The sequence below is a fragment of the Phalacrocorax aristotelis genome, chromosome 19 (assembly GCF_949628215.1).
Source record: "Phalacrocorax aristotelis chromosome 19, bGulAri2.1, whole genome shotgun sequence".
NCBI lineage: Eukaryota > Metazoa > Chordata > Aves > Suliformes > Phalacrocoracidae > Phalacrocorax > Phalacrocorax aristotelis.
In genome coordinates this window covers 938,540-964,800 of record NC_134294.1, presented here as the reverse complement: position 1 = coordinate 964,800, position 26,261 = coordinate 938,540, and the positions used below count along the sequence as shown (strand labels likewise).

Genomic DNA, 26,261 nt, shown 5'->3' with positions numbered 1-26,261 from the left:
CGCTGTCTCCTCACCTGGCGGATTTCACAAAGGAGGGTAGGTGCTGCCAGAAGGTCCCGTGCTCGAGGCTCGGAACTCGGAGACACCTTCGTGGCGTGGATCGGAGCCCGTCCTTGTGCCAAGCCTTCTCCCCTCTTTCTTTCAAGTACAGAGCTGTGTCCCCAGCACGGGACGCCTTCTCATGGGGACACAGCTAAAACTCGGCTCTGCAGGGCAGTTCCTGCATGGGTGGTGTGAGGGGGGAGGCGGTGGTGTAGGACGACGCCTGCACCTGCTGCCTTGGCAAGGCGCTGAGCTTATTGACGTCACGCGTGCCCTGTCTCGCTCTTCTTCCCCAGAGATGGCCAGCATTTGGGATAGCGTGTCGGAGTGCTATCGCCAAAAGCTGCTGCTGAACAAGGTGGGCTGCTTTCCTTGCTGTCCTCCAGACCCTGCTGTGTCCTGGCCCCTCCCCGGCCTTTAATTCCTCCCCCCAACGGCTTAGGAAGCAGAAAACATGCCCCAGAAGGATCCTGCTGAGGACAGCTTTGCCACAGAGCAACTTCTGAGTGGACGGAGAGAAAAAGCAAAGCCCCGCTTTGGACAAAGAAGAACGTGGGCTTTCTTCTTTGGAGGCTTCCCTAGGCCTGCTGGCAGGGTGTAATGAGCGGGCAGAGAGCCAGGGGCAGTGTCCAGGGCTTGGCCCTCCTCGGGCCCTCTCAGGCTCTGGGTGGTGTGTTCTGCTTGTCCTTCACCTTGCGTGGCCTGGGCAGAGGGTGGGAGGGTAAAGCGGAGGGAGAGGGGAACAAGGTGGAGGGCAAGGCTCTTCCCCAAAGCTTTCCAATGGGGCCCCACCTTGTCCCTGGTGACCACCGGGGTGGGCAGGCCAACAGAGAAGCCTTAGTGTGCCTCGACGCTCTTCTCCCACCGGAACAATTCCAACGGCTGTTTCTTTCTCACTCTCGTTGGCAGGCTGTCAGGCTAATGGGCATGGCCACCGTCTACATCAGGGAGGAGGACTTTTGTCATGGGAACAAGGCGAGTGTCAAGGTCCAGAAACCCATGTTCCACCTGGACAAGCCAGTTCTGCTGGAGAAGAAGCTCCGCTATGAGACCAGATCACGGCCCGGTAAGAAGAGACCTCCAGGGCTGGGCTTCCGAAGCCTTGAGTCAGAGCTGGCGTTTCCCTCCTGCTCCCCCTTGACAGGAGCAGCGGTCTGCGTGGGGACAGGGTGCTGGCCCCCAAAGGCAGGCCGGGACGCTTGCTGCTGCGTGGGGAGTCGGTGGGGTGGGAGGAGGCTCGGTGGGCTCTTGATGGGTCGCGGTGCTGAGAGCTGATGTGAGTCTGCTGAAGGCTGAGCAAGTGACTTTGTTGCCGGGCGGTTTCTTTGCAGAGGACTTAGAAGTTGCAGAGCTGATCTACGCCGAGGTCGCCTTCTACCTCTCCATCCCCAAGAAAAAGGTCTTGAAGTGCGTCAAGGCTACCACAAATGTCATCGCGTGGGCCTTGACCGAAGGCAAGGACTTTGACTTTGTCTTCAAGAACTTTGGCATCCTGGTGTGCCGGGGAAGGAGAGTGGTCATGCGGTTCTTCGAAGACCTGCTGCGAGACGTGGACAAGACCGGCATCCTGGCAAACACTGCCCTCCGAGTGAGTCTGTTGTCTCTTCAGTGCTCCCTCTACCTCTCTTGCAGCCAGGTCGAAGCCATGACCTCGGGCACATTCACTCCCCTGCCTCTCTCCTCCTTGCAGAAGTCAAGCCTGAGGCCCTTGGTCATAGCCCGCAATGAGACAGCTGTTTTCCAGATGCCTCCTGGGGGGATCTTTGTGTTCCCACAGTGAGTATGTTTGCTTCTGTCGCCCCGGGCTGACCAAGCGAGCACCTTCTCAGCCCCTCTTTGGTGCAGCCGCCCAGAGGTGCCAAAGGCCGAGTTCCTGGGGCTGCTCTCCTCGGGAAGCTGCTGTGGAGTAGCTGTGCCCAAGGGGTGCTTCTCCGTGAATTGCATGGCCACCCCTCGTCCTTTGGGAAGCGGGGTGTCGTCAAGTGGAGCACCAGGGGAGAGGGCCTGCTTACCTTCCCGCCCGTGTGGGGCGTGGAGAGGCAGTGAGGGACCCTTTCCCATAAAGCTTCCTCTGGTCCTCCCCTCTCCTTTGGGTGAGAATGAAATAGAGAAGCACCCAAACAAAACAAGCCCAAGGTGTCAGCATGTTCACGCGGAGTTTGCTGACGCTCCTTTCCTAATGTCTATTGCCACCTTGTTGTATGTTGTGCTCTGCAAACCTGGGGACTTGAGAGTAGCTCAGCTCTCGAGCAGCTCTGGCAGCAGCTTCTTAGTGGGGGCTGCAGGGGACTCCATTGCCCCTTATTGAAACCACCGGCACCTTCTTATTTGCAGGCTTGTGTACAAAAGTGCCACGTCTGAAAAAGAACTGGCTGACAAGGCGGCCCAACGAGGTACCGTAACAACGCACCCACGCCATGTAGAGACGCAAGCGTGTCTTCCCCACATGTGATGCCACCTCCCCGGGGCGAGAGGTTCTCCAAAGTGACCAGCACGTCCCAGCTCACCCCCTTTTCCAAATGGGGCCCCAAGGAAGGAAGCAGTGGGGCAGGAAGTGCTCAGGGAGCAGCGTGGCCCCGTGGGAAGGGAGGGCTGGGAAATAGTGGTCGTCGGGAAAGGGCCAAGACCACCCTAGGAAGCCCGACGGCAAGGCCTGGGGGTCCAGGCCTGGCACTAGTAGCAGTCGCGTGCACAGATGGCATGTCCGTCTTGCGGGAAGCGACCCAGAGGTGCAGCTGTGAAGAGCTTCCTGGTCTTGTGCTTCCAGGGGCTCGTCCTGCTGAGCGCCTGCTCTCCCGAGGGCGTCTTTCTCCCATCCGGACAGGGGGCCTTGGTGTGACGGGAGAGAAGAGGGGCAAGGCGGGGACTGCAGCAGGTAGCGTAAGGTGAGACTCTTCAGCCACCCCTGAGCGGCCACAGCTCATGGCCGTCTCGTCCTGGCTTTGACTTGACTCCTGGCCTAGGCATAGCTCCCGTGCAGAGCTGCCTTGTGCTGCCTGCACGGGGCTGCTCCCTGAGCACCAGCTGAAGAACAGGCGCCTGCTGTTCTCGTCCAAGCCCCGTGTGCGGTGTGTTTGCAGCGTGCTGCCGCCAATAGAGGGGACCCGTGCAGAGAAACGCAAGGAAGCCAGAGCGACGGACCGTCCTCAAGTCTGGCTGCCTCCTCTGGACAGTCGGCTGGGAGCAGCAGAGGTACGTGGTACAGGTGGACGTAACGATGGTGTCACGTGTAGGAAAACATGGCTCTGTGGAGAGGGTGTCCTCAAAGACAGCCGCGACACTGCGGACGTGTTCATCCCGTCACTCCTCCTGCCTCTGCCTTTCGGCCTGGCCAATGACTCCATCTCTTGACACCACGCTTGGCTTCCACGTGGACCCCACCTCCCGGTTCCCCCATCTCCTGCACCGGGGTCCCCGCCGGGGGCTTGCAGTCCCTGGCGTCTCTAGTGCTGCCCTGTCCAGGGGCGGGAGAGAGGTGTGACCTGGGCTCTAACGTTCCTCTTCGTCCCACCCAGGCCAAGAGTCAGTCCGAAATACTCCAAGTGAAGTGGTCTGACTTGTACGCGCGCTTGCCCTGGCCCAAAAGTAGCACGCAGGAGAGGGCCGAAGTACAGGCAGGACAGGAGGAAGTCATCTCCTGGGCCAAAAGGGATGGGGAGGAGATTTCTTACTGCCATCCCCGGGCAGAGAAGGGGAAGATACCGGCCCCTCCGCTGGAGACGCCACAGCCAGAGTAAGCGTGCGGCAGCTCCCGGCAAGGCTGGGGAGAGTCGAGCGGCAGAGACCGCCCGTCTGCGGCGTCAGGGGCCCGGTTTCCCCTGACACGGGCATGCCTGGGGTCAGCCCCGATGCCTGGGGTCCCTGGGCAGCCCCAGCCTGTGAGCAGGGGCCAGGGCAGGGTGTGAGAGGGAATTTGTCCCTACTGTTGCAGCATCAGGTCACCACGAGCAAGGCAGGTCTTGGCAAAACTGGAGCGGTACAGATCCAGCCAGCAGGTGTGGAAGAGGAAGACAGAGCTCAACCGGCTGCAGGCAACAGTCCCGAAGGAGGTCCACTGGTAAATATCTCCAGGCATGGGAGGCATTTCCCTGGTGCACATTTTCCTCCCTTGCCCGGGCAGCGGCAGCTGGGAAGGACTGTCTGTACTGACAGCCGGGTGGCAGGAGAGCAGCGAGGTCCTGAGGCTGTGCCCCTGAGTTAGAGCTGCCTTCCAGCCCCAGGGAGATGTCCGCAGGCAGAACAGGGGCAGACGGGGACATGGCTTTCTTCCTCTGGGATTGGCTCTGCCTTTCCACCCCACAGACACTGTCCCTCCTCTGCCACGGCACCCACAGCCGGACACCTTGCCCGGAGGGCCCTACCTGTCCGCTGCCAGGTCTCAGCCCTGAGCTGATGGGCCTGGTCCAGTGGAGCAGGGGGTGTCTCAGAGACCACAGCAAGCCTCCAGGACCAGGCCTGGCAGGCAGGAGGTCTCTGCCCTCCTCTCTCTACTTCCAACTGATGTCAACACGCTTTTGGTTCCCCCTCAGCGTCGGGAAGAAGATGGAGCTGCACGGCCTCAGAGAAAAGCACGAGGCCAGCGCGACAGCATACGGGACGTGTGCGCAGTACGGCCAAGTCGCACCACGCAGACCTGCAGCCCGGCGTTGAGGAGCAGAGCCTGAGGGGCCCAGCAAGCCCCAAGCTTGTCCATCGTGTCAGACTCGAGCGAATGCGTGTTGGTGCTGGAGCTCCCGCTCCTGCTGCCAGCGCTGCCTGCTCTGCAGCAGCAGAGCCCTCAGCAGAGTGGGACCTTTCCAAACATTGCATTCCTCCTGGAGATGCCAAATAAAGACGCCAGGGTCACCAAGCCCTGCCCGGAAGGACATTCATTGGCAGGGCTTTGGAAAGGACGGGCAGCTCCTGATCCCGCGTGCTGGCCCATCCTCCTGCAAAAGCAGCCTGCGTGCACAGTGCCTCCCGTCGCCAGCACCCTCGGTGTGACCGTGCACATGCAGCTCAGCCTGGTCTTGCCCAAAGTGGGAACTGGGCAGCACTGGAGGGGAGGAGGGGAGATGTGGGCGTGCAGGAAGGGGAGAGGAGAGGAGGGCAGTGCCCAGCAAGGTGGAGGGAGGGCGCCTGAGCACACGGGGATGGGGATTGAGGAGGACATCTAAGGGCGCCTGCAGGGAAAGAAGGCACTCTGAGCCTGCCAGGAGGGCAAGGGAGGGCACCCGAATGCCGCGGGTGGGACTGAAGGGGATGTGTGCATGAACCAAAGGGCCAGGGGAGTCTCAGAACCTGCAGCCAGGGTCACAGAGGAGATGCAAATGGGCACTGTGGGGAATGGAGGGGCTCTCAGTGCTCTCCAGTGCAAGGTCCTGCTGCTGGGAGGTCGTCAGACAGAGCTGTCTCTGGTGCACACCACCTTCATTTTTACATCCGCACCGCTCAACAAAAGCTTGTCAGGGGACAAGTCACAAGGCCCATGGCCTCACCGGCTCAGAGGATGGACCCATCAGATTTTACAAGCCTGACTTGCTGTTCTTTTTCTTGTCCTGCTCCAACTGTTCTCTCATTCCTTCCTCTTCTCAAGGCTCAAGGGTGGTCCTTCCCTCTGGGGGCTCTACTTGGCTCGCTCTTTTAAGGCTTTCGCTTTGAATAGAAGCACTTTTCTAGTGCTCCTGCGCCTTTCCAGCTTATCCATGCTGACCATGGAAGCATGTTGCTTGCAATATCTTGGGTGGTGCTTTCCACGTGTGACTTAACAATTGCCAAACTTCTTTTCAACACAGCCTTTCTAAACAGGCCATGGACTAGGCCCCCGACACCTGCACCGCTTGTTGCAGCAAGGCTGTTGCTGGCTGGGCTCTGTATTCATGGCCAAGCACAGGTCCCCATGATTTTAAACCACCCCCGTTTTGGTGTGGTTTCTTGACATATCAGAGGCTTCCTGGGCTGAAGATGAAGCTTCACAATCTCATATCCCAAAGCTAAATGAGACGTGCCTGTTCCGGTCAGTCTTTATTTCAATGCTGATCCTGTCAATGTGCTGGCAGTTTACCAGCAAGTAGCGTTGGCTTATCACTGTCAGGATCTTCTTATCGCCACCAGTCGGAACATAGCACAAGAGGAGAACCGCAGAGTCCCCAGAAACCTGGTGCTACACCCCGCACGTGTGTAGAGGTACAGTTAAACCCTCCAGAGAACCCTGCTAATGATGTGCCACATCCCCAGCCATAGCACAAGCGTAGGGCTCTTCAGCCTTTTTGAGCTCTCTTTTGCCCTGCCACTGCTGCCGAGTTGACAGCTGAAGCTTTGTTGTGGGAGTTAAGAAGATGATTCCGATATTCCATCAACGTGGAGAGGGACGGATAATAGCCCTTCTGCAAAGCAGACTGCCATGTCTGTCCCTGCAGTGCCATTTCAGACATGGTGTCTTTGCTGATGCCATGTGCTGATGCTGTGTGCTCCTCTTTTCCCACCAGCTCCACCTATCTCTACTCAGAGCTCCAGGGGCCTCCCCTGGGCAAGTGTGGTCAAGTTCAAGCACCCTGACTTTGGCTTTTTTTCCTATGGAATTCCCTGGAGTGCACAGAAAGGCACACCCGGGGGGGTTGTGGGTGCAGCAGAAGGAACATGGAGCGGTCCAGGCTGCCCACGGGACTTGCAACATGCCAAAATGTACAAGAGTGGGGGCTGGGCTGGCCCTCTGACAGATAAGCAGGGGGCTGCAGGGTGCACAAAAGGGCACACCGAGGGGTTTTGGGTGCACTGAAAGGCACATGGAGGGGTGCGAGGAGACCCCACAGGCACACCCAGGGGTCCAGGGTGCGCCCAGAGGCATGCTCAGGGGGGCCGGCCACAGCAGAAAGCAAAGCAAGGGGAAGTGGCCAGTCCCAAAATGGACACTGGTGCCCTCAAAGGGACGCTCAGGGCTCCAGGGATGCAGAGAGGGGCACACTGACGGGCCCAGAGTACCCCCACAGCTCACACTGAGAGCCCAGGAAGCACAAAAAGGCACATGGCGACGTGTCCAGCCACTCACTGTCTCTTGTGCTTCCCGGGAGCCTTGATGGCAAGAGCCTGCCATGGTGAGCCCATCCATCTCCCACACAGGTGGGTGCTGTGGGGAGCTGGGAGATGAGGACGGTGGTTGTGCAGAGCGTGCGGGAAGGTGGGTGCCTTGGAGAGGTGGCCTTGGGCAACCCTGTACCCCTGGACACAGCACACCTGGGGCTGTTTCCCTTGGCCACGTGGCCTGTGTGCACGCAGAGAGGTTCTGAGCACACGGGGCCCCTCTGCCCCTGGCCCCGCCCAGCCCCCAGCACCTTATGATGTCACTGAGCTGTTCGTGATGTCAGCACACACGTTCACTAGACCTGAGGTGCTGGCGCAGGCCCTGCACACACAGTACCGGGTGGTGCTGCTGGTGCTGGCGGTGCTGGTGCTAGTGGCTGCTGCTGCTGCTGGTGGTGCTGGTGGTGCTGCTGGCAGTGGCGGTTGCTGGAGGTGGTGTGTTGCTGCTGGCACTGCTGGTGGTGTCAGTGCTGCTGGTGGTGCTGCTGCTGCTGGTGGAGCTGGTGGTGCTGGTGCTGCTGGTGCTGGCTCAGCCCGTAGGCAGCTGCCCAGGCTCTGCCGCTCCTTGGGGCTCGGCTCCTCAGTTCGCAGCTGGCACCCGGCAGCGCCTGCCAAGTCCTGCTGGCCACCGCTCCCCAGGGAGAGGCGAGGCAAGGCAAGGCAGAGCACTGCCCGTTCCCGCTGGGCCATGAAGAGGTGGTGGTTCCTGCGGAGGAGGAGGGCGCGGGAGGGGCCCCCCGTGTCCTCCGGGAGTGGCGGTGGTGACCAGCTCCAGACGGAGGGCCGGGATGAGCTGCGTCCAGAAGCCGTCAGGGAGAGCAAAAGCTCTGGAGGGCAGGTATGTAAAAACATCAATTTAATTTAGAGTCTTCGTTATAAGATTATCTTGCACGTTAATGCCAAGTAAGATTTTTCCACAAATAACGTCTAATGCAGTTGTTGAAAACTCTTTTATACCCTGACGTCACGTTGGTGACAGTCCTCATCTGGTTATATGCAATGCTGCCACTATCTCCTGTTTTGTGCTGGTTTCCTAAGTTCTGTCAACCTGTGGTCTTGAGCAGGCAGAAGATGTCAGAGCCCAAATGCTGAAGACGGCAGGGTTGGATTCATCCCTTTCCCACCTGAGCCCTGGAAGTCATCAGACATCAGAAAATGTCAATGTGCAAATGTGTCTGAGAGCATATGAGCAATGGCTTCGAGTGCAAGAAAAGGTCAATGAGGACATTGTTGAGATGCAAGAAACCAACAAGAGCTTGTCTCAGCAGTTGAGCAAGGCTGAAAGAAAAGCTCGCAGGCTGGAGAAGGAAGTGGAGCAACTGAAGAAAGCCCTCTGGGAAAAGGCATTGGCTTTAGACATGACAGAAAGAGAATTACGTCAGGCCCAGAAGCAGGCAAAGGAGCGGCATGCTCTACACCTTGAGAAAGATCAAGAGAGAAAAGATGCCGTCAAGAAGGCAGAAGGGCTGCAGGAACAACTGGCCCAGCTCCAAAGTGAAAACCATTTACTCCGGCAGCAGCTGGGAGATGTAAACAAGAGCACCCAACTACGAATGGTGAGTGATGCCTTTACACGCAAGGCCGACAGAGTAGGAAAAGAGGTGAGGTGGGCCCTGGCCCAAGAGTGACTCAAAGCAGAACACTTCCCAAGGCTCTCTGGTGCTTCTAAAAGGCGGCAGGTATAAGCTATGTGCCTGGCAGTCCATCACTCGGGTTGCTTCTGGTTTGTCCTGGTTTGTGGGAACTGTGGAAGGTTCTTTCTCAAGGACATGCTTATAGGCACATACGTATCTAGAACGGCTTCGGCATGCGTTGGTTTTCATGTGTGTAGCAGAAGAAGAGCCAAAAGGATGATACACAGAGTTGGCTATAGGAAGCCTCGCTCTGATCACTGGAGAAAGGGCTGCAGCCCACCCCACAGCGCTTGCACTGGCATCCCGTCACATTTGAGCATTATCTTAAGACACAAGCAATACCCAACAAAGGCACAGTCTCAGCAGGTATAGGAAATTGAAAGTAAAACTACACGTTTGGGCTTCTTAACTCTTTCTTCGTACTCCTGTGTCATTGTTTCCCTAGAGAACAGTGGGACAGCTGCACAGAGAGATCGCTGAGGCTTGCCAGAAGCAGTGGATAGCAGAAACGTCACTGAAAGCGGCTACACGCCAATGTGATTACCTGAAGCAAGAAAACTCCCACTTGCAAGAGGACTTGCACAAGGCTAAAGCCGAGGTATACAAAGTCTGTAAACATGTCAGCATGAACGATGCTCTTCCTTTCCTTCAGTGGCCACACGAGAAGAAACAAATCTGGGAGCAAATCCAGGACAGATTTCTCCGGGGACCTTTTGAGCTTCAACAGGATTAACAATTGTTTTCCAGGCTAGAGGGGGTGCTTTTAGCTCCTTTCTCCTCCCGCCTCCTCCCATCTCACCTTGAAAATCTTCAGGGAGCTCGTTTCAAGGCCGAGGGGCAGAGCAGTGGGTTGCAGGCAGCACCTGGGTGGGGAAGAACGAAGCAGCTCTGCTCTTTTGAGACTTGCTTCTGTTCCGACACCATCCAAAAGTTGTGGCCGTGCTGCGGTATCAGAAGCCACACGCTCCCAAATGTCTCTAGGCTTGGTTGGTTTGTTTGCAAGGTTTTTCTTCTCTTGGTCTCTGCACAAAGATGTTGCCTAGTTCCCTGGCGGTGGTGTTTTTGGGGAAGGAAAGCAACCTTTTGTTTGCCCTTGTCTTGTAAGCCAGGCTTCACCCTTCCTCTAAGTGAGGCCTTGAACCTCTTGCCTCTTCCCTCTGCACCGTCCGCCGCAGGCATTAGCACAGGGGGGGTGCCCATGAGGGGGAACGGGGCAGAAAAGGAGCACGATGAAGCCAAATGAAACGCTGTGAATGCGATGAAATGCAAAAGAGCCCCTTCACAGGCATGGGAGCTGTACGGTGCTGTAGAAGGAGCTGAGTGCCTTTGCCATGGTGCCTGTTGGACAGGAGGGGTGGATGGGAGCTGGAGCAGCCTTGTCAGCAAGGGCTTGAAAGGCAAACTTAGTTCCAAAAAAAGCCAAGCGGCTTTTCCCTGGCTTGAGATACAATCTTGGTGGATTACAGCTCTGAGCTCCGTCCCTACATTTGATTGAGTTTCACAGAGATTTTAGACCCCTCTGCTTAAGGCAGCTTGTTTTCTCTCCGCATACAGCTGTGCGACCTCTCCGCGCGGCTGGAACTGGAGTCCCAAAATGCTCTGCACCTCAAAGCTGCAAACCAGGAGCTGCAAGGGCTGGTGGCTCTTCTGCCACATCGCTTGGCGACTCCAGGGGTGGATCATCCCCCAACAGCGCTTCATGGAGGAGAGCGTGAGCAGCGAGCGCAAGAAGAAACGAGAGAGAAGCAACATCTCGGGGAGCTTTTGCAGGTCAGTTTAGGTACCATTTGTCTCTGTAGTGGGCGCTGCATTCATTTGTGGTTGTGGTCGCGGCTTTTAGGTGTTTTGCCTGGAGCACCTGGCTCTCTTTGTTAGTGTTGTGGGATTGGCTTTCCTATAGGGAAGCTGGGGAGCTGCAAAAGGCTGCATCAAAGGGCTTCTGTGTGCGTCAGGGGAGCCATGTGCAGGAAAAATATGCAGCCTTTCCCTCATCCTCATTCGTACAGCCTTGTGGGCTGCTTTACACTAGCTTTCGTATGAAAATGGCAGAAGGAGCAGGTTGTTTGAGGTGGGTGGGCATTGTCTTTTTCTTCCCGTTCCCCGAAGTTGCATCTTCTGCTTTAGACTCAGGCAGCCGCTCAAGCCAAAACAGAAGAGGCCAACACCACTGACGCTTCTTGGAGAAAGCTGCTGGAGCAGAGAATGAAAGCGCAGGAATTGGACCTGGAGAGAGCACGGAGCCTGCAGGAGGCGAACGCACTGCAACTGGCATGGGCGCAGGCAGAACCAAAAAGCTCCGAAAAGCGTTATTTGGCGGGCCGCAAAATTAGAAGCTGCCTCTCAAAGAAACTAAAAAAGTAAGTCCAAAGGTTTTCTTTGTTTCCCCATGTCATACAATATGACCCCTTTCGTCGTGGCTTTTCCATCCCACATCCCTTTCTTGCACCTGCTCAGCATGGTGTGTGCACCTTCAAGACAGCGTTCTTCTCCAAAGAGTACACCTTGGGCTCTGCCATTCCGGGGGCCTGTTTCCCTTTCTCTTTACTGGCCCTGAGGTAAGAAAACCGATGAGGCCTGTCTGGAGGATGGTTTCGTTAGTTTTCTTGTAAGAGTTTTCTGTAGCCACCTCCTCTTCCTGCAGGTAGGGTGGAAAGGAGGAGCTTCACTTCTGCTGCTCTTATCCTCCCACTTAGGAGAGGCACACTTGAAAAGGCAGAGGGGCCAGAACAGGAGCCCGTGAGGCAAAACTACTCCATTCAGCTGCCGTTATGATGGCGCACCTTCAGTTTGCGTTTATGCTGGGAGGAGGGGAAGAGCCCGAGTCCTTACTACCTCCTCGGAAAGGTCCTACAAAGCCCTAACACAGATTGCTTGGAAGCCTGAGAAGCAGTACATTTGGATGGCTCAGAAGTCTACGTGCATAAGTCCACCAGCGTACTGTCACACGTGGCGAACCACTTGGTGCCGATACAAGCAACAGTCGTCCTTACATGCTCCTGCCTTTTTTGCAGGGCTAATGAGACGCTGGCGGAAGCCAGCGCTGAGAGCCGTCAAGAGCAGCAGCGCAGACTCGTCAGTCGCAAGGCCAAGAGCCTGAGCCAGAGCAGGGGACAGAGCGGAAACCCATCGGGCTCAGGTAAGCAGCTCCAGATGCGATTCCAAAGAAGATGCCATTTGCGGGTTCTGCTGGGGTTTAGTAGTGGTGCGCCGCCTCTGGAGGTTCCTTCACGGGCTTTAGAAAGCCAGTTGCCTGATGGTCAAACGTGCAAAATCTGGTTTCTTCCTTTGCGCAGGTCCCTTTCATCCTTTCTTTCCTCTGGCGGGCTTGCATCTTTGCAGTGTCCTCTCACACTTGATTAGAGGCCATTATGGCCTTGGGTTAGGTCTGCTGTAGCACTAACCCTGGATCTCGCTTTTTCTCTCCCAGTCACTGGTGAACATGAAACCGGATCTGCTGGGGATTCTCTCTGGACGTCTCCTGCTCTTCCGCCAAATTGAAACAAAGTCCAGGCTATCCCCTTGCAGGGCAACACCGCCCGATCGTGATGCTCTGAGAACAAGTATTAAACTGGTAGAACACACGCATGAACCTCTGTGAAAAACCTTTCCCTACGCCCGCCTCCCGTGCTTTCCCATCGCCGTCCCTCACGGGCTACCTCAGCATCGGGCTGAGCAAGGTTTTGTGGCTGGGACAGCAAAGCCCTTGGACACCTGCCCTTCCCCGGCTCCCCACCGAGGCGGGCCTCAGGGCACCTGGAGGGGCTGCAGGTGCCATCCCGGCTCTGGGGACCGTGGCCAGGCCTGTGGGACTCTTCTCAGCCCAGCAGCGGTGCTGGGGGCCGGGCCGCCGGGGCAGCCAGGGCCGTTCCCTGCGCCCGCAGCCTGCACCCGGGCAGGGTGTTGGGGGAGGCCCCCAGTCCCAGTCGGGGCGGGATGGGGGTCTCCAGGGGATCTCCCTGGGGCTGGAGCAGCGCGGCCCTGCCTGGAGCTGCTCCCTCCTGCTGGGCTGGGGGCTTCGGGCCCGGGCAGGGTGGGGGTTCCATGGACACCAGCCGGGAAGGGGACCCAGCCTGCCCTGGGTGCGCCCGGGGCTCAGTGCGGGTGTGCAGGCCCCAGGGCACGCTGGGCGCTCTGGTCCCTCCCTTGCCACGTGGCGTGCTGGGAGCTGTGGCTTGGAGACGGACACGGCGTCTCCTGAGCCGTGCTCACCGGCGCCTCTGGGCTGCTTGGGAAGAGCTGGAGCTCAGGGGAAGGACGGACATGCCTTGGCAAGGACTCGGCCCTCAGTGGCGCCAAATTCTCCCCAACACCCAGGCAGACAGGGCTAACGCCAGGCTGTGCAGAGACGGTCACCCGCTTCACTGAGCTGGGGTTTTTCTTCCCCTAAGAACACTGCAGGAGCAGAAAATATTCTGGGAGGAAATACAGGAGAGTCGTGCCCAAGGACTTTGCAAGCGGCAACGTCATTCACGATCCTTTTGCCAAAGAGATTGTGCTTTTATCGGAAACGTGCAAAACCCAACGAGTTTGAGTCGCAAGTAAGGAAGCAACCCAGCAGCCAGCAGGAAACAAGGCTGCCTGGGTCTGTTACGGGCTGTCATCAGCTCTAGGAGTAAAGCACGCTTCAGGGTTTCTGCAGGGAAACCAAGCATGCTTTCCCCGAGCCTCGTCCCTCCTCGGAGCCTTGGTTGGAGGAAGCGCTTGCTGGTCAATTGTAGCACAGAGATGGCCAGGCCCAAAGACTTGTGGTGAATGCAGTTAAACCCAGTTGGCGGCCGGTCACAAGCGGTGTCCCCAGGGCTCAGTGCTGGGGCCAGTTCTCTTTAATATCTTTACCAATGACCTGGATGAGGGGATCGAGTGCAGCCTCAGTAAGTTTGCAGAAGACACTAAATTGGGCAGGAGTGTTGGTATGCTGGAGGGTAGGAAGGTGCTGCAGAGGGACCTGGACGGGCTGGATCATTCGGCGGAGGCCAAGTGTATGCGATTCAACAAGGCCCAGTGCCAGGTCCTGCCCTTGGGTCACACCAACCCCAGGCAACGCCACAGATTTGGGGCAGAGGGGCTGGAAAGTGCCTGGCGAGAAGCCCTGGGGGTGCTGGCTGACAGCCGGCTGGGCATGAGCCAGCAGTGCCCAGGTGGCCAAGGAGGCCACCAGCCCCCGGGCTTGTGTCAGCACTGGTGTGGCCAGCAGGAGCCGGGCAGGGATGGGGCCCCTGTGCTCGGCACTGGGGAGGCCCCACCTCGAATGCTGGGCTCAGGTTTGGGCCCCTCGGGACAAGAAGGTCCTTGAGGGGCTGGAGCGTGTCCAGAGAAGGGCAGCGGGGCTGGGGCAGGGTCTGGAGCACAAGTGTGCTGGGGGGCGGCTGGGGGAGGTGGGGGGCTTTAGCCTGGAGAAGAGGAGGCTGAGGGCAGCCCTTCTCGCTCTCTGCAGCTGCCTGAGAGGGGCTGGAGTGAGGGGGGGGCTGGTCTCTGCTCCCAGGGAACAGGTGATAGCACAAGAGGAAATGGCCTCAGGCTGCGTCAGGGGAGGTTTAGGTTGGATATCAGGGAACATGCCTTCACTGCAAGAGTGGTCAGGCCCTGGCACAGGCTGCCCAGAGAGGTGGGGGAGTCACCATCCCTGGTGGTGTTCAAAAAAACGTGTAGACGTGGCACCTGGGAACATGGTTTTCAAGAACTGGGGGTTGGACTTGATGATTTTAGAGGTCTTTTGCAGCCTTAAGGATTCTATGATTCGATGAAAGTGCCGTTTGGCACCTGGCAGAAAGAGCCGTTTGTGCGTTCCACTGTGTTTTATTTCATAGAACCATTGCTTTCTGTTTGTTTCAGCTGGGCTAGTTAGGGGTTATTATTGTTTAGTTTAAATTCAGACCCAAAGGACAGACCTATGATTAGCACGTCTGTGTGGCCGGAGTTCTCGGGGAGATCCGTCAGTGGAGCTGGGGGCATTTTGAAGGCCAAGACTCTGGTGGTTGAAATTCCGGGCCTGACGTGCACCTCCTCCTTTGGAAGTTGTTGGGGAGCAGCGTAGGATTTCCAGACCAGCTTGGTGCCCAGGGGTTTTGGAGGAGCATCTTCACACGAGGTTATGAGGCTTAGAGGGCCACGGCTGCCCGGAGCTCTATGACCCGTGTCCCAGGCTATGCGGCAGGAGGGAGCGTGAGCTCTTTCTCCACCTGTGCAGCCAGGAGCACCCTGATCTGTGCCAAAATGGGCCAGCGGGAGGCAGAGAGACCCTGCAACTCTGGTCTCTGCTTGCTGGAGCCCCAGCACAACGGGCTGCTTACAGCTTTCAGGTGCTAGGGAGGCTGACGGACAGTCTGTCCCAAGTCAGAGGAGGTTCTGGGGTCGATGGGGGCTGTCAGCTACTTGGCTTGAGGAAGAGTATCGGAGCCTTAGTCCAAGTGAAAGGTGTTGCCCGTAGCCCTGCACTGCCTGGCAGAGATGTTGGGAGGGGCGCTGGGGCTGTGCAGGTGGCAGAGGGTCAGACAGAGTTTGCAGAATGACTTAAGAGAGGAAATTTGTTTTCAGCTTCCCACCGCGAGAAGCGCCAGACTCTCTCAGCACCCTGAAGGCCACGCAGGATGCAAAGCCTGGAGGAGAAGCTGAAAGCCAAGACTCACCCTTTTGCTTATCCCCCTCTCAACCTTCGGAGATCGGCTACTTAAATGTAGCTTCCCCTGGAGACACCACAGCCTCCCAGCTGCAGGGGCAGAGTCAGAGCATCAGCTCTGAGAACTTCTAAACGGGGAAAGAGGTTTGTAAAATATTAGCCGGACTGCAAGGCTTTGGGCTCCTCTGGCTGTGAGATAACAAGGACCGACCGCAGCGGGAGAATTGCCAAATGGACGGACCTGGTGATCTCTGTCATGTATTTCAACTAAATCAGTCAACAGCTTTTTTCCAACTTGCCCAACTCTGTGTGTGTGATCCCAGATCCAGCTCTCTGCACGCGTGGAGAAGAAAGGAGGGGATCTGAGCACCCAGAGAAGGAAAGAGGGTACACCTTAATGCTTACTAACAGTGGTGGAGGGTCTACGAGGATGCTTGGGTGGGAGTAGAAGGAACCGGATCATGCAGAACAGGGGTGTAGAGGGAACAGGTGTGCTTGCAAGAGGGAAGCAGAAAGGATCAGAGTGTGAGCTATGGGGAAGAGAAGGGATCCGTACATATTCAGGAGAGCATGGGATGACTCGGAATCACCGTTTGCATGAAGAGGAACCACGGAAGCCTGAGATCTCGCAGGAGGAAGGGGAGAGGTCCTCCAAAATAGCGAATCAGCCTGGAGGGCATCTGAGCACGCCTGGAGGGGAGCAAAGGGGACCTGAACCGGTACAGAGGGCCACGGTGGGGATAAGAGCGGTCCCCAATGGGCAGAGAGCAGCTCTCTTCTCCCAAGGGAGGGAACAGAGGGTCTTTAAGGAGAAGGAAGAGGATCTGAGCACACATCAGTTGACATTTATTCAAAGCTGACTTGGCTCCAACCACAATTCCAAAATAACGGGGTTTTTACACAATCTGCCATGCTCGCTTGTATCCGCACTGAAATCCAACGTTAAAAATATTTCCTTGGAATTTGTCCTCTTGCTCTCTACACTCAGGCTTCTTTTCATACCCACCTCAAAACAATTTTGAGCAACCTTTCCCAAAAGCATGTGGTCCCCGGCACCTAGACGTTCTCTGCTTGGGCTACCTGGGGACAAGGACGCCTGGGAATTTGGGGGAATTTTTAGTTTCAACTTGATTTTGTTCACCCTTCAAGTCTCCTAATCTTGTCTCTCTGGCACGGTCTTGGTGTCCTTGTTCAGCAGCCCTTGCAGGCGACCCTTTGGGTCTGCCTGTGGAGAGGGCAGCGGGTGGGTGGGGACAGCTGCCCCAGATGCCCTCTGTGGCAGGGGCTGTGCTCACCTGCAGCCCCTCTGACACGGGCCGTGGTCACAATGGGGCACACCCCCTCACCGGGACACCTTGCCTCTCCCACGGCACCCAGCCCGCACTTCCCTGCCAGTCAGGGAGGAGCTCAGGTGTGGGGGGCTGCTTTGGCCACTGCTCTGCTCTTGGGAGCTGCTTTGCAGCCCGCAGGGGGAGGCGGAGGCAGGCAGTGCCACAGCGCCGGTGCTGTGTGGACAGGAGGAGCGGAGGGGCTCGGCCAGGAGGAGCTGCAGCCATGGAGTGGTTCTCCTCTGCCTTCCTCCATGCGCTGTCTCCTCACCTGGCGGATTTCACAAAGGAGGGTAGGTGCTGCCAGAAGGTCCCGTGCTCGAGGCTCGGAACTCGGAGACACCTTCGTGGCGTGGATCGGAGCCCGTCCTTGTGCCAAGCCTTCTCCCCTCTTTCTTTCAAGTACAGAGCTGTGTCCCCAGCACGGGACGCCTTCTCATGGGGACACAGCTAAAACTCAGCTCTGCAGGGCAGTTCCTGCATGGGTGGTGTGAGGGGGGAGGTGGTGGTGTAGGACGACGCCTGCACCTGCTGCCTTGGCAAGGCGCTGAGCTTATTGACGTCACGCGTGCCCTGTCTCGCTCTTCTTCCCCAGAGATGGCCAGCATTTGGGATAGCGTGTCGGAGTGCTATCGGCAAAAGCTGCTGCTGAACAAGGTGGGCTGCTTTCCTTGCTGTCCTCCAGACCCTGCTGTGTCCTGGCCCCTCCCCGGCCTTTAATTCCTCCCCCCAACGGCTTAGGAAGCAGAAAACATGCCCCAGAAGGATCCTGCTGAGGACAGCTTTGCCACAGAGCAACTTCTGAGTGGACGGAGAGAAAAAGCAAAGCCCCGCTTTGGACAAAGAAGAACGTGGGCTTTCTTCTTTGGAGGCTTCCCTAGGCCTGCTGGCCAGGTGTAATGAGCGGGCAGAGAGCCGGGGGCAGTGTCCAGGGCTTGGCCCTCCTCGGGCCCTCTCAGGCTCCGGGTGGTGTGTCCTGCTTGTCCTTCACCTTGCGTGGCCTGGGCAGAGGGTGGGAGGGTAAAGCGGAGGGAGAGGGGAACAAGGTGGAGGGCAAGGCTCTTCCCTAAAGCTTTCCAATGGGGCCCCACCTTGTCCCTGGCGACCACCGGGGTGGGCAGGCCAACAGAGAAGCCTTAGTGTGCCTCGACGCTCTTCTCCCACCGGAACAATTCCAACGGCTGTTTCTTTCTCACTCTCGTTGGCAGGCTGTCAGGCTAATGGGCATGGCCACCGTCTACATCAGGGAGGAGGACTTTTGTCATGGGAACAAGGCGAGTGTCAAGGTCCAGAAACCCATGTTCCACCTGGACAAGCCAGTTCTGCTGGAGAAGAAGCTCCGCTATGAGACCAGATCACGGCCCGGTAAGAAGAGACCTCCAGGGCTGGGCTTCCGAAGCCTTGAGTCAGAGCTGGCGTTTCCCTCCTGCTCCCCCTTGACAGGAGCAGCGGTCTGCGTGGGGACAGGGTGCTGGCCCCCAAAGGCAGGCCGGGACGCTTGCTGCTGCGTGGGGAGTCGGTGGGGTGGGAGGAGGCTCGGTGGGCTCTTGATGGGTCGCGGTGCTGAGAGCTGATGTGAGTCTGCTGAAGGCTGAGCAAGTGACTTTGTTGCCGGGCGGTTTCTTTGCAGAGGACTTAGAAGTTGCAGAGCTGATCTACGCCGAGGTCGCCTTCTACCTCTCCATCCCCAAGAAAAAGGTCTTGAAGTGCGTCAAGGCTACCACAAATGTCATCGCGTGGGCCTTGACCGAAGGCAAGGACTTTGACTTTGTCTTCAAGAACTTTGGCATCCTGGTGTGCCGGGGAAGGAGAGTGGTCATGCGGTTCTTCGAAGACCTGCTGCGAGACGTGGACAAGACCGGCATCCTGGCAAACACTGCCCTCCGAGTGAGTCTGTTGTCTCTTCAGTGCTCCCTCTACCTCTCTTGCAGCCAGGTCGAAGCCATGACCTCGGGCACATTCACTCCCCTGCCTCTCTCCTCCTTGCAGAAGTCAAGCCTGAGGCCCTTGGTCATAGCCCGCAATGAGACAGCTGTTTTCCAGATGCCTCCTGGGGGGATCTTTGTGTTCCCACAGTGAGTATGTTTGCTTCTGTCGCCCCGGGCTGACCAAGCGAGCACCTTCTCAGCCCCTCTTTGGTGCAGCCGCCCAGAGGTGCCAAAGGCCGAGTTCCTGGGGCTGCTCTCCTCGGGAAGCTGCTGTGGAGTAGCTGTGCCCAAGGGGTGCTTCTCCGTGAAGTGCATGGCCGCCCCTCGTCCTTTGGGAAGTGGGGTGTCGTCAAGTGGAGCACCAGGGGAGAGGGCCTGCTTACCTTCCCGCCCGTGTGGGGCGTGGAGAGGCAGTGAGGGACCCTTTCCCATAAAGCTTCCTCTGGTCCTCCCCTCTCCTTTGGGTGAGAATGAAATAGAGAAGCACCCAAACAAAACAAGCCCAAGGTGTCAGCATGTTCACGCGGAGTTTGCTGACGCTCCTTTCCTAATGTCTATTGCCACCTTGTTGTATGTTGTGCTCTGCAAACCTGGGGACTTGAGAGTAGCTCAGCTCTCGAGCAGCTCTGGCAGCAGCTTCTTAGTGGGGGCTGCAGGGGACTCCATTGCCCCTTATTGAAACCACCGGCACCTTCTTATTTGCAGGCTTGTGTACAAAAGTGCCACGTCTGAAAAAGAACTGGCTGACAAGGCGGCCCAACGAGGTACCGTAACAACGCACCCACGCCATGTAGAGACGCAAGCGTGTCTTCCCCACATATGATGCCACCTCCCCGGGGCGAGAGGTTCTCCAAAGTGACCAGCATGTCCCAGCTCACCCCCTTTTCCAAATGGGGCCCCAAGGAAGGAAGCAGTGGGGCAGGAAGTGCTCAGGGAGCAGCGTGGCCCCGTGGGAAGGGAGGGCTGGGAAATAGTGGTCGTCGGGAAAGGGCCAAGACCGCCCTAGGAAGCCCGACGGCAAGGCCTGGGGGTCCAGGCCTGGCACTAGTAGCAGTCGCGTGCACAGATGGCATGTCCGTCTTGCGGGAAGCGACCCAGAGGTGTAGCTGTGAAGAGCTTCCTGGTCTTGTGCTTCCAGGGGCTCGTCCTGCTGAGCGCCTGCTCTCCCGAGGGCGTCTTTCTCCCGTCCGGACAGGGGGCCTTGGTGTGACGGGAGAGAAGAGGGGCAAGGCGGGGACTGCAGCAGGTAGCGTAAGGTGAGACTCTTCAGCCACCCCTGAGCGGCCACAGCTCATGGCCGTCTCGTCCTGGCTTTGACTTGACTCCTGGCCTAGGCATAGCTCCCGTGCAGAGCTGCCTTGTGCTGCCTGCACGGGGCTGCTCCCTGAGCACCAGCTGAAGAACAGGCGCCTGCTGTTCTCGTCCAAGCCCCGTGTGCGGTGTGTTTGCAGCGTGCTGCCGCCAATAGAGGGGACCCGTGCAGAGAAACGCAAGGAAGCCAGAGCGACGGACCGTCCTCAAGTCTGGCTGCCTCCTCTGGACAGTCGGCTGGGAGCAGCAGAGGTACGTGGTACAGGTGGACGTAACGATGGTGTCACGTGTAGGAAAACATGGCTCTGTGGAGAGGGTGTCCTCAAAGACAGCCGCGACACTGCGGACGTGTTCATCCCGTCACTCCTCCTGCCTCTGCCTTTCGGCCTGGCCAATGACTCCATCTCTTGACACCACGCTTGGCTTCCACGTGGACCCCACCTCCCGGTTCCCCCATCTCCTGCACCGGGGTCCCCGCCGGGGGCTTGCAGTCCCTGGCGTCTCTAGTGCTGCCCTGTCCAGGGGCAGGAGAGAGGTGTGACCTGGGCTCTAACGTTCCTCTTCGTCCCACCCAGGCCAAGAGTCAGTCCGAAATACTCCAAGTGAAGTGGTCTGACTTGTACGCGCGCTTGCCCTGGCCCAAAAGTAGCACGCAGGAGAGGGCCGAAGTACAGGCAGGACAGGAGGAAGTCATCTCCTGGGCCAAAAGGGATGGGGAGGAGATTTCTTACTGCCATCCCCGGGCAGAGAAGGGGAAGATACCGGCCCCTCCGCTGGAGACGCCACAGCCAGAGTAAGCGTGCGGCAGCTCCCGGCAAGGCTGGGGAGAGTCGAGCGGCAGAGACCGCCCGTCTGCGGGGTCAGGGGCCCGGTTTCCCCTGACACGGGCATGCCTGGGGTCAGCCCCGATGCCTGGGGTCCCTGGGCAGCCCCAGCCTGTGAGCAGGGGCCAGGGCAGGGTGTGAGAGGGAATTTGTCCCTACTGTTGCAGCATCAGGTCACCACGAGCAAGGCAGGTCTTGGCAAAACTGGAGCGGTACAGATCCAGCCAGCAGGTGTGGAAGAGGAAGACAGAGCTCAACCGGCTGCAGGCAACAGTCCCGAAGGAGGTCCACTGGTAAATATCTCCAGGCATGGGAGGCATTTCCCTGGTGCACATTTTCCTCCCTTGCCCGGGCAGCGGCAGCTGGGAAGGACTGTCTGTACTGACAGCCGGGTGGCAGGAGAGCAGCGAGGTCCTGAGGCTGTGCCCCTGAGTTAGAGCTGCCTTCCAGCCCCAGGGAGATGTCCACAGGCAGAACAGGGGCAGACGGGGACATGGCTTTCTTCCTCTGGGATTGGCTCTGCCTTTCCACCCCACAGACACTGTCCCTCCTCTGCCACGGCACCCACAGCCGGACACCTTGCCCGGAGGGCCCTACCTGTCCGCTGCCAGGTCTCAGCCCTGAGCTGATGGGCCTGGTCCAGTGGAGCAGGGGGTGTCTCAGAGACCACAGCAAGCCTCCAGGACCAGGCCTGGCAGGCAGGAGGTCTCTGCCCTCCTCTCTCTACTTCCAACTGATGTCAACACGCTTTTGGTTCCCCCTCAGCGTCGGGAAGAAGATGGAGCTGCACGGCCTCAGAGAAAAGCACGAGGCCAGCGCGACAGCATACGGGACGTGTGCGCAGTACGGCCAAGTTGCACCACGCAGACCTGCAGCCCGGCGTTGAGGAGCAGAGCCTGAGGGGCCCAGCAAGCCCCAAGCTTGTCCATCGTGTCAGACTCGAGCGAATGCGTGTTGGTGCTGGAGCTCCCGCTCCTGCTGCCAGCGCTGCCTGCTCTGCAGCAGCAGAGCCCTCAGCAGAGTGGGACCTTTCCAAACATTGCATTCCTCCTGGAGATGCCAAATAAAGACGCCAGGGTCACCAAGCCCTGCCCGGAAGGACATTCATTGGCAGGGCTTTGGAAAGGACGGGCAGCTCCTGATCCCGCGTGCTGGCCCATCCTCCTGCAAAAGCAGCCTGCGTGCACAGTGCCTCCCGTCGCCAGCACCCTCGGTGTGACCGTGCACATGCAGCTCAGCCTGGTCTTGCCCAAAGTGGGAACTGGGCAGCACTGGAGGGGAGGAGGGGAGATGTGGGCGTGCAGGAAGGGGAGAGGAGAGGAGGGCAGTGCCCAGCAAGGTGGAGGGAGGGCGCCTGAGCACACGGGGATGGGGATTGAGGAGGACATCTAAGGGCGCCTGCAGGGAAAGAAGGCACTCTGAGCCTGCCAGGAGGGCAAGGGAGGGCACCCGAATGCCGCGGGTGGGACTGAAGGGGATGTGTGCATGAACCAAAGGGCCAGGGGAGTCTCAGAACCTGCAGCCAGGGTCACAGAGGAGATGCAAATGGGCACTGTGGGGAATGGAGGGGCTCTCAGTGCTCTCCAGTGCAAGGTCCTGCTGCTGGGAGGTCGTCAGACAGAGCTGTCTCTGGTGCACACCACCTTCATTTTTACATCCGCACCGTTCAACAAAAGCTTGTCAGGGGACAAGTCACAAGGCCCATGGCCTCACCGGCTCAGAGGATGGACCCATCAGATTTTACAAGCCTGACTTGCTGTTCTTTTTCTTGTCCTGCTCCAACTGTTCTCTCATTCCTTCCTCTTCTCAAGGCTCAAGGGTGGTCCTTCCCTCTGGGGGCTCTACTTGGCTCGCTCTTTTAAGGCTTTCGCTTTGAATAGAAGCACTTTTCTAGTGCTCCTGCGCCTTTCCAGCTTATCCATGCTGACCATGGAAGCATGTTGCTTGCAATATCTTGGGTGGTGCTTTCCACGTGTGACTTAACAATTGCCAAACTTCTTTTCAACACAGCCTTTCTAAACAGGCCATGGACTAGGCCCCCGACACCTGCACCGCTTGTTGCAGCAAGGCTGTTGCTGGCTGGGCTCTGTATTCATGGCCAAGCACAGGTCCCCATGATTTTAAACCACCCCCGTTTTGGTGTGGTTTCTTGACATATCAGAGGCTTCCTGGGCTGAAGATGAAGCTTCACAATCTCATATCCCAAAGCTAAATGAGACGTGCCTGTTCCGGTCAGTCTTTATTTCAATGCTGATCCTGTCAATGTGCTGGCAGTTTACCAGCAAGTAGCGTTGGCTTATCACTGTCAGGATCTTCTTATCGCCACCAGTCGGAACATAGCACAAGAGGAGAACCGCAGAGTCCCCAGAAACCTGGTGCTACACCCCGCACGTGTGTAGAGGTACAGTTAAACCCTCCAGAGAACCCTGCTAATGATGTGCCACATCCCCAGCCATAGCACAAGCGTAGGGCTCTTCAGCCTTTTTGAGCTCTCTTTTGCCCTGCCACTGCTGCCGAGTTGACAGCTGAAGCTTTGTTGTGGGAGTTAAGAAGATGATTCCGATATTCCATCAACGTGGAGAGGGACGGATAATAGCCCTTCTGCAAAGCAGACTGCCATGTCTGTCCCTGCAGTGCCATTTCAGACATGGTGTCTTTGCTGATGCCATGTGCTGATGCTGTGTGCTCCTCTTTTCCCACCAGCTCCACCTATCTCTACTCAGAGCTCCAGGGGCCTCCCCTGGGCAAGTGTGGTCAAGTTCAAGCACCCTGACTTTGGCTTTTTTTCCTGTGGAATGCTCCCGGCATTGCTGGGCAGTGTGATGTAGAAACCCACAGCTGCTACCCTTCTTCTGGATAAGGAACTGACTGGGTGCTCGCCTCTAGAGGGTAGTGGTCAAGAGCTCAATGTCCAGATGGCGATCAGTGACGAGTGGCATCCCTCAGGGGTCTGTACTGGGACCAGTCATGCTGGAGAAGTGCACACATGTGAATCTCAAGGGGTTCAACAAGGCCAAGTGCATGGTCTTGCACCTGGGCCGAGGCAACCCCCAGTATCAATACAGCCTGGGGGCTGAAGGGATTGAGAGCAGCCCTGCAGAGAAGGACCTGGGGGTACTGGTAGACGAAAAGCTGGGCATGAGGTGACAATGTGCGCGCGCAGCCCGGGAAGCCAAGAGTCCCCTGGGATGCATCTAAAGATGTGCACGGTTTGACGGTTGGACTCAACGACCCTACAGGTCTTTTCCAACCTTAAGGACGCTAAGTGTGGCCAGCACGTCGAGGGAGGGGATTCTGCCCCTCTATTCCGCTCTGGTGAGACCTCCCTGAAGTGCTGCGTCCTGCTCTGCAGCCCTCGGCACAGGACAGGCATGGACCTGTTGGAGCGGGTCCAGAGGAGGCCACAAAAATGATCCGAGGGCTGGAACACCTCTCCTCTGAGGACAGGCTCAGAGACCTGGGGTTGTTCAGCCTGGAAAAGAGAAGGCTGCGGGGAGACCTTACTGTGGCCGTTCAGTGCTTAATGGGGGCTTATAGGAAAGATCACAGAATCACAGAATCACAGGTTGGAAGGGACCTCAGGGATCATCTAGTCCAACCTTTCTAGGAAGAGCACCCTCTCCAGATGACTCTTGAGGGTGTCCAACGTGGCCGAGTCAACCCCTTCCCTGGGGAGATTATTCCAATGATGACTGTCCTCACTGTGAAAAATTTCCCTCTCGTGTCCAATCGGAATCTCCCCAAGAGCAACCTGTGTCCATCCCCCTTGTCCCCTCCATGTGACTCCGTGTAAAAAGGGAGGCTCCATCTTCTTTGTAGCTACCCCTTAAGTACTGGTACATGGTGACGAGATCCCCTCTGAGCCTCCTTTTCTCAAAGCTGACCAAACCCAGCTCTCCCAGCCTATCCTCATATGGCAGACTTCCCAATCCTTTATCATCTTGGTGGCCCTTCTCTGGACCCCTTCCAGCCTGGCCACATCCTTTTTGTACAGCGGGGACCAGAACTGCACACAGCACTCCAGGGGTGGCCTGACAAGCGCTGAGTAGAGAGGGATGATGACTTCTTTCTCTCTGCTGGCGATGCCCTTTTTGATGCAGCCCAGCATCCTGTTGGCCTTCTTGGCCGCAGCAGCCACTGTTCGCTCACGTTGAGCTTTCTGTCCACCAGGACCCCCAGGTCCCTTCCCACAGAGCTGCTCTCCAGCCAGGTGGATCCCAGTCTGTGCTGCAATCCTGGATTATGTTTTCCCAGGTGCATGATCTTACACTTCTCCTTGCTGAACTTCATAAGGATCTTGCTGGCCCAATCCTCCAGCCTATCCAGATCTCCCTGCAGAGCAGCTCTCCCTTCTGGACTATCTACTTCCCCACTCAACTGGTGTCATCAGCAAGCTTCATCAGGCTACACTTGATGCCGTTATCCAGATCATTATAAAGATGTTGAACAACATTGGGCCCAATATGGGGACAAACTTCTGAGCAGGGCCTCTTGCGATAGCACAACGGGTAAGGGTTATAAAGTAAAAGAGGTAGCTTTAGACTAGAGATAAGGAAAAATTTTTTTATGGTGAGGACGGTGAAGCTCAGGAACAGGTTGCCCAGAGAGGTTGTGGATGCCCCATCCCTGCAAATGTTGGACAGGGCTCTGAGCAACCCGATGTAGTTGCAGATGTCCCTCCTCATGGCAGGGGGGTTGTACCAGATGACCTTTATAGGTCCCCTCCAACCCAAGCTATTCTATGATTCTGTGATTCTAGGATGCCCCCAGAGCCCACAGAATGCCCTGGGGTGCACTGAAAGGCACACCCGGGGGGGTTGTGGGTGCAGCAGAAGGAACATGGAGCGGTCCAGGCTGCCCATGGGACTTGCAACATGCCAGAATGTACAAGAGTGGGCTGGGCTGGCCCTCTGACAGATAAGCAGGGGGCTGCAGGGTGCACAAAAGGGCACACCGAGGGGTTTTGGGTGCACTGAAAGGCACATGGAGGGGTGCGAGGAGACCCCACAGGCACACCCAGGGGTCCAGGGTGCGCCCAGAGGCACGCTCAGGGGGGCCGGCCACAGCAGAAAGCAAAGCAAGGGGAAGTGGCCAGTCCCAAAATGGACACCGGTGCCCTCAAAGGGATGCTTAGGGCTCCAGGGATGCAGAGAGGGGCACACTGACGGGCCCAGAGTACCCCCACAGCTCACACCGAGAGCCCAGGAAGCACAAAAAGGCACATGGCGACGTGTCCAGCCACTCACTGTCTCTTGTGCTTCCCGGGAGCCTTGATGGCGAGAGCCTGCCATGGTGAGCCCATCCATCTCCCACACAGGTGGGTGCTGTGGGGAGCTGGGAGATGAGGACGGTGGGTGTGCAGAGCATGCAGGAAGGTGGGTGCCTTGGAGAGGTGGCCTTGGGCAGCCTCTGGAGGTTCCTTCACGGGCTTTAGAAAGCCAGTTGCCTGATGGTCAAACGTGCAAAATCTGGTTTCTTCCTTTGCGCAGGTCCCTTTCATCCTTTCCTTCCTCTGGCGG

At 57.7% G+C, this 26,261-nt stretch overlaps 3 protein-coding genes across 7 annotated transcripts; all 3 read left to right on the top strand.

The window, feature by feature from the left end:
• Positions 1 to 931: 931 nt before the first annotated feature.
• On the top strand, positions 932 to 4,913 carry LOC142066585 (coiled-coil domain-containing protein 81-like). 3 transcript variants are annotated; one of them, XM_075114202.1, is made up of 8 exons: positions 932 to 1,108; positions 1,374 to 1,630; positions 1,733 to 1,818; positions 2,377 to 2,435; positions 3,123 to 3,234; positions 3,558 to 3,775; positions 3,974 to 4,099; positions 4,572 to 4,913. In XM_075114202.1, the coding sequence occupies exons 1-5, from the start codon at positions 964 to 966 to the stop codon at positions 3,137 to 3,139; spliced, it is 564 nt and encodes a 187-aa protein (XP_074970303.1). In that variant the 5' UTR covers positions 932 to 963; the 3' UTR covers positions 3,140 to 3,234; positions 3,558 to 3,775; positions 3,974 to 4,099; positions 4,572 to 4,913. The 3 variants fall into 3 exon arrangements, with proteins under 3 accessions (XP_074970303.1, XP_074970304.1, XP_074970305.1); XM_075114203.1 differs by having other exon boundaries at positions 3,558 to 3,796; XM_075114204.1 differs by lacking the exon at positions 3,558 to 3,775.
• Positions 4,914 to 8,321: 3,408 nt separating this feature from the next.
• On the top strand, positions 8,322 to 12,310 carry LOC142066573 (putative coiled-coil domain-containing protein 144C). Its single transcript, XM_075114184.1, has 6 exons — positions 8,322 to 8,657; positions 9,181 to 9,333; positions 10,290 to 10,505; positions 10,860 to 11,092; positions 11,747 to 11,871; positions 12,163 to 12,310. The coding sequence occupies exons 1-6, from the start codon at positions 8,337 to 8,339 to the stop codon at positions 12,231 to 12,233; spliced, it is 1,119 nt and encodes a 372-aa protein (XP_074970285.1). The 5' UTR covers positions 8,322 to 8,336; the 3' UTR covers positions 12,234 to 12,310.
• Positions 12,311 to 17,866: 5,556 nt separating this feature from the next.
• On the top strand, positions 17,867 to 21,849 carry LOC142066567 (coiled-coil domain-containing protein 81-like). 3 transcript variants are annotated; one of them, XM_075114169.1, is made up of 9 exons: positions 17,867 to 18,044; positions 18,310 to 18,566; positions 18,669 to 18,754; positions 19,313 to 19,371; positions 19,746 to 19,863; positions 20,059 to 20,170; positions 20,494 to 20,711; positions 20,910 to 21,035; positions 21,508 to 21,849. In XM_075114169.1, exons 1-9 carry the CDS (start codon positions 17,900 to 17,902, stop codon positions 21,626 to 21,628), a joined length of 1,242 nt encoding a protein of 413 aa, XP_074970270.1. In that variant the 5' UTR covers positions 17,867 to 17,899; the 3' UTR covers positions 21,629 to 21,849. The 3 variants fall into 3 exon arrangements, with proteins under 3 accessions (XP_074970270.1, XP_074970272.1, XP_074970271.1); XM_075114171.1 differs by lacking the exon at positions 21,508 to 21,849 and having other exon boundaries at positions 20,494 to 20,732; positions 20,910 to 20,995; XM_075114170.1 differs by lacking the exon at positions 20,494 to 20,711 and having other exon boundaries at positions 17,868 to 18,044.
• The last annotated feature ends 4,412 nt before the right edge of the window (positions 21,850 to 26,261 follow it).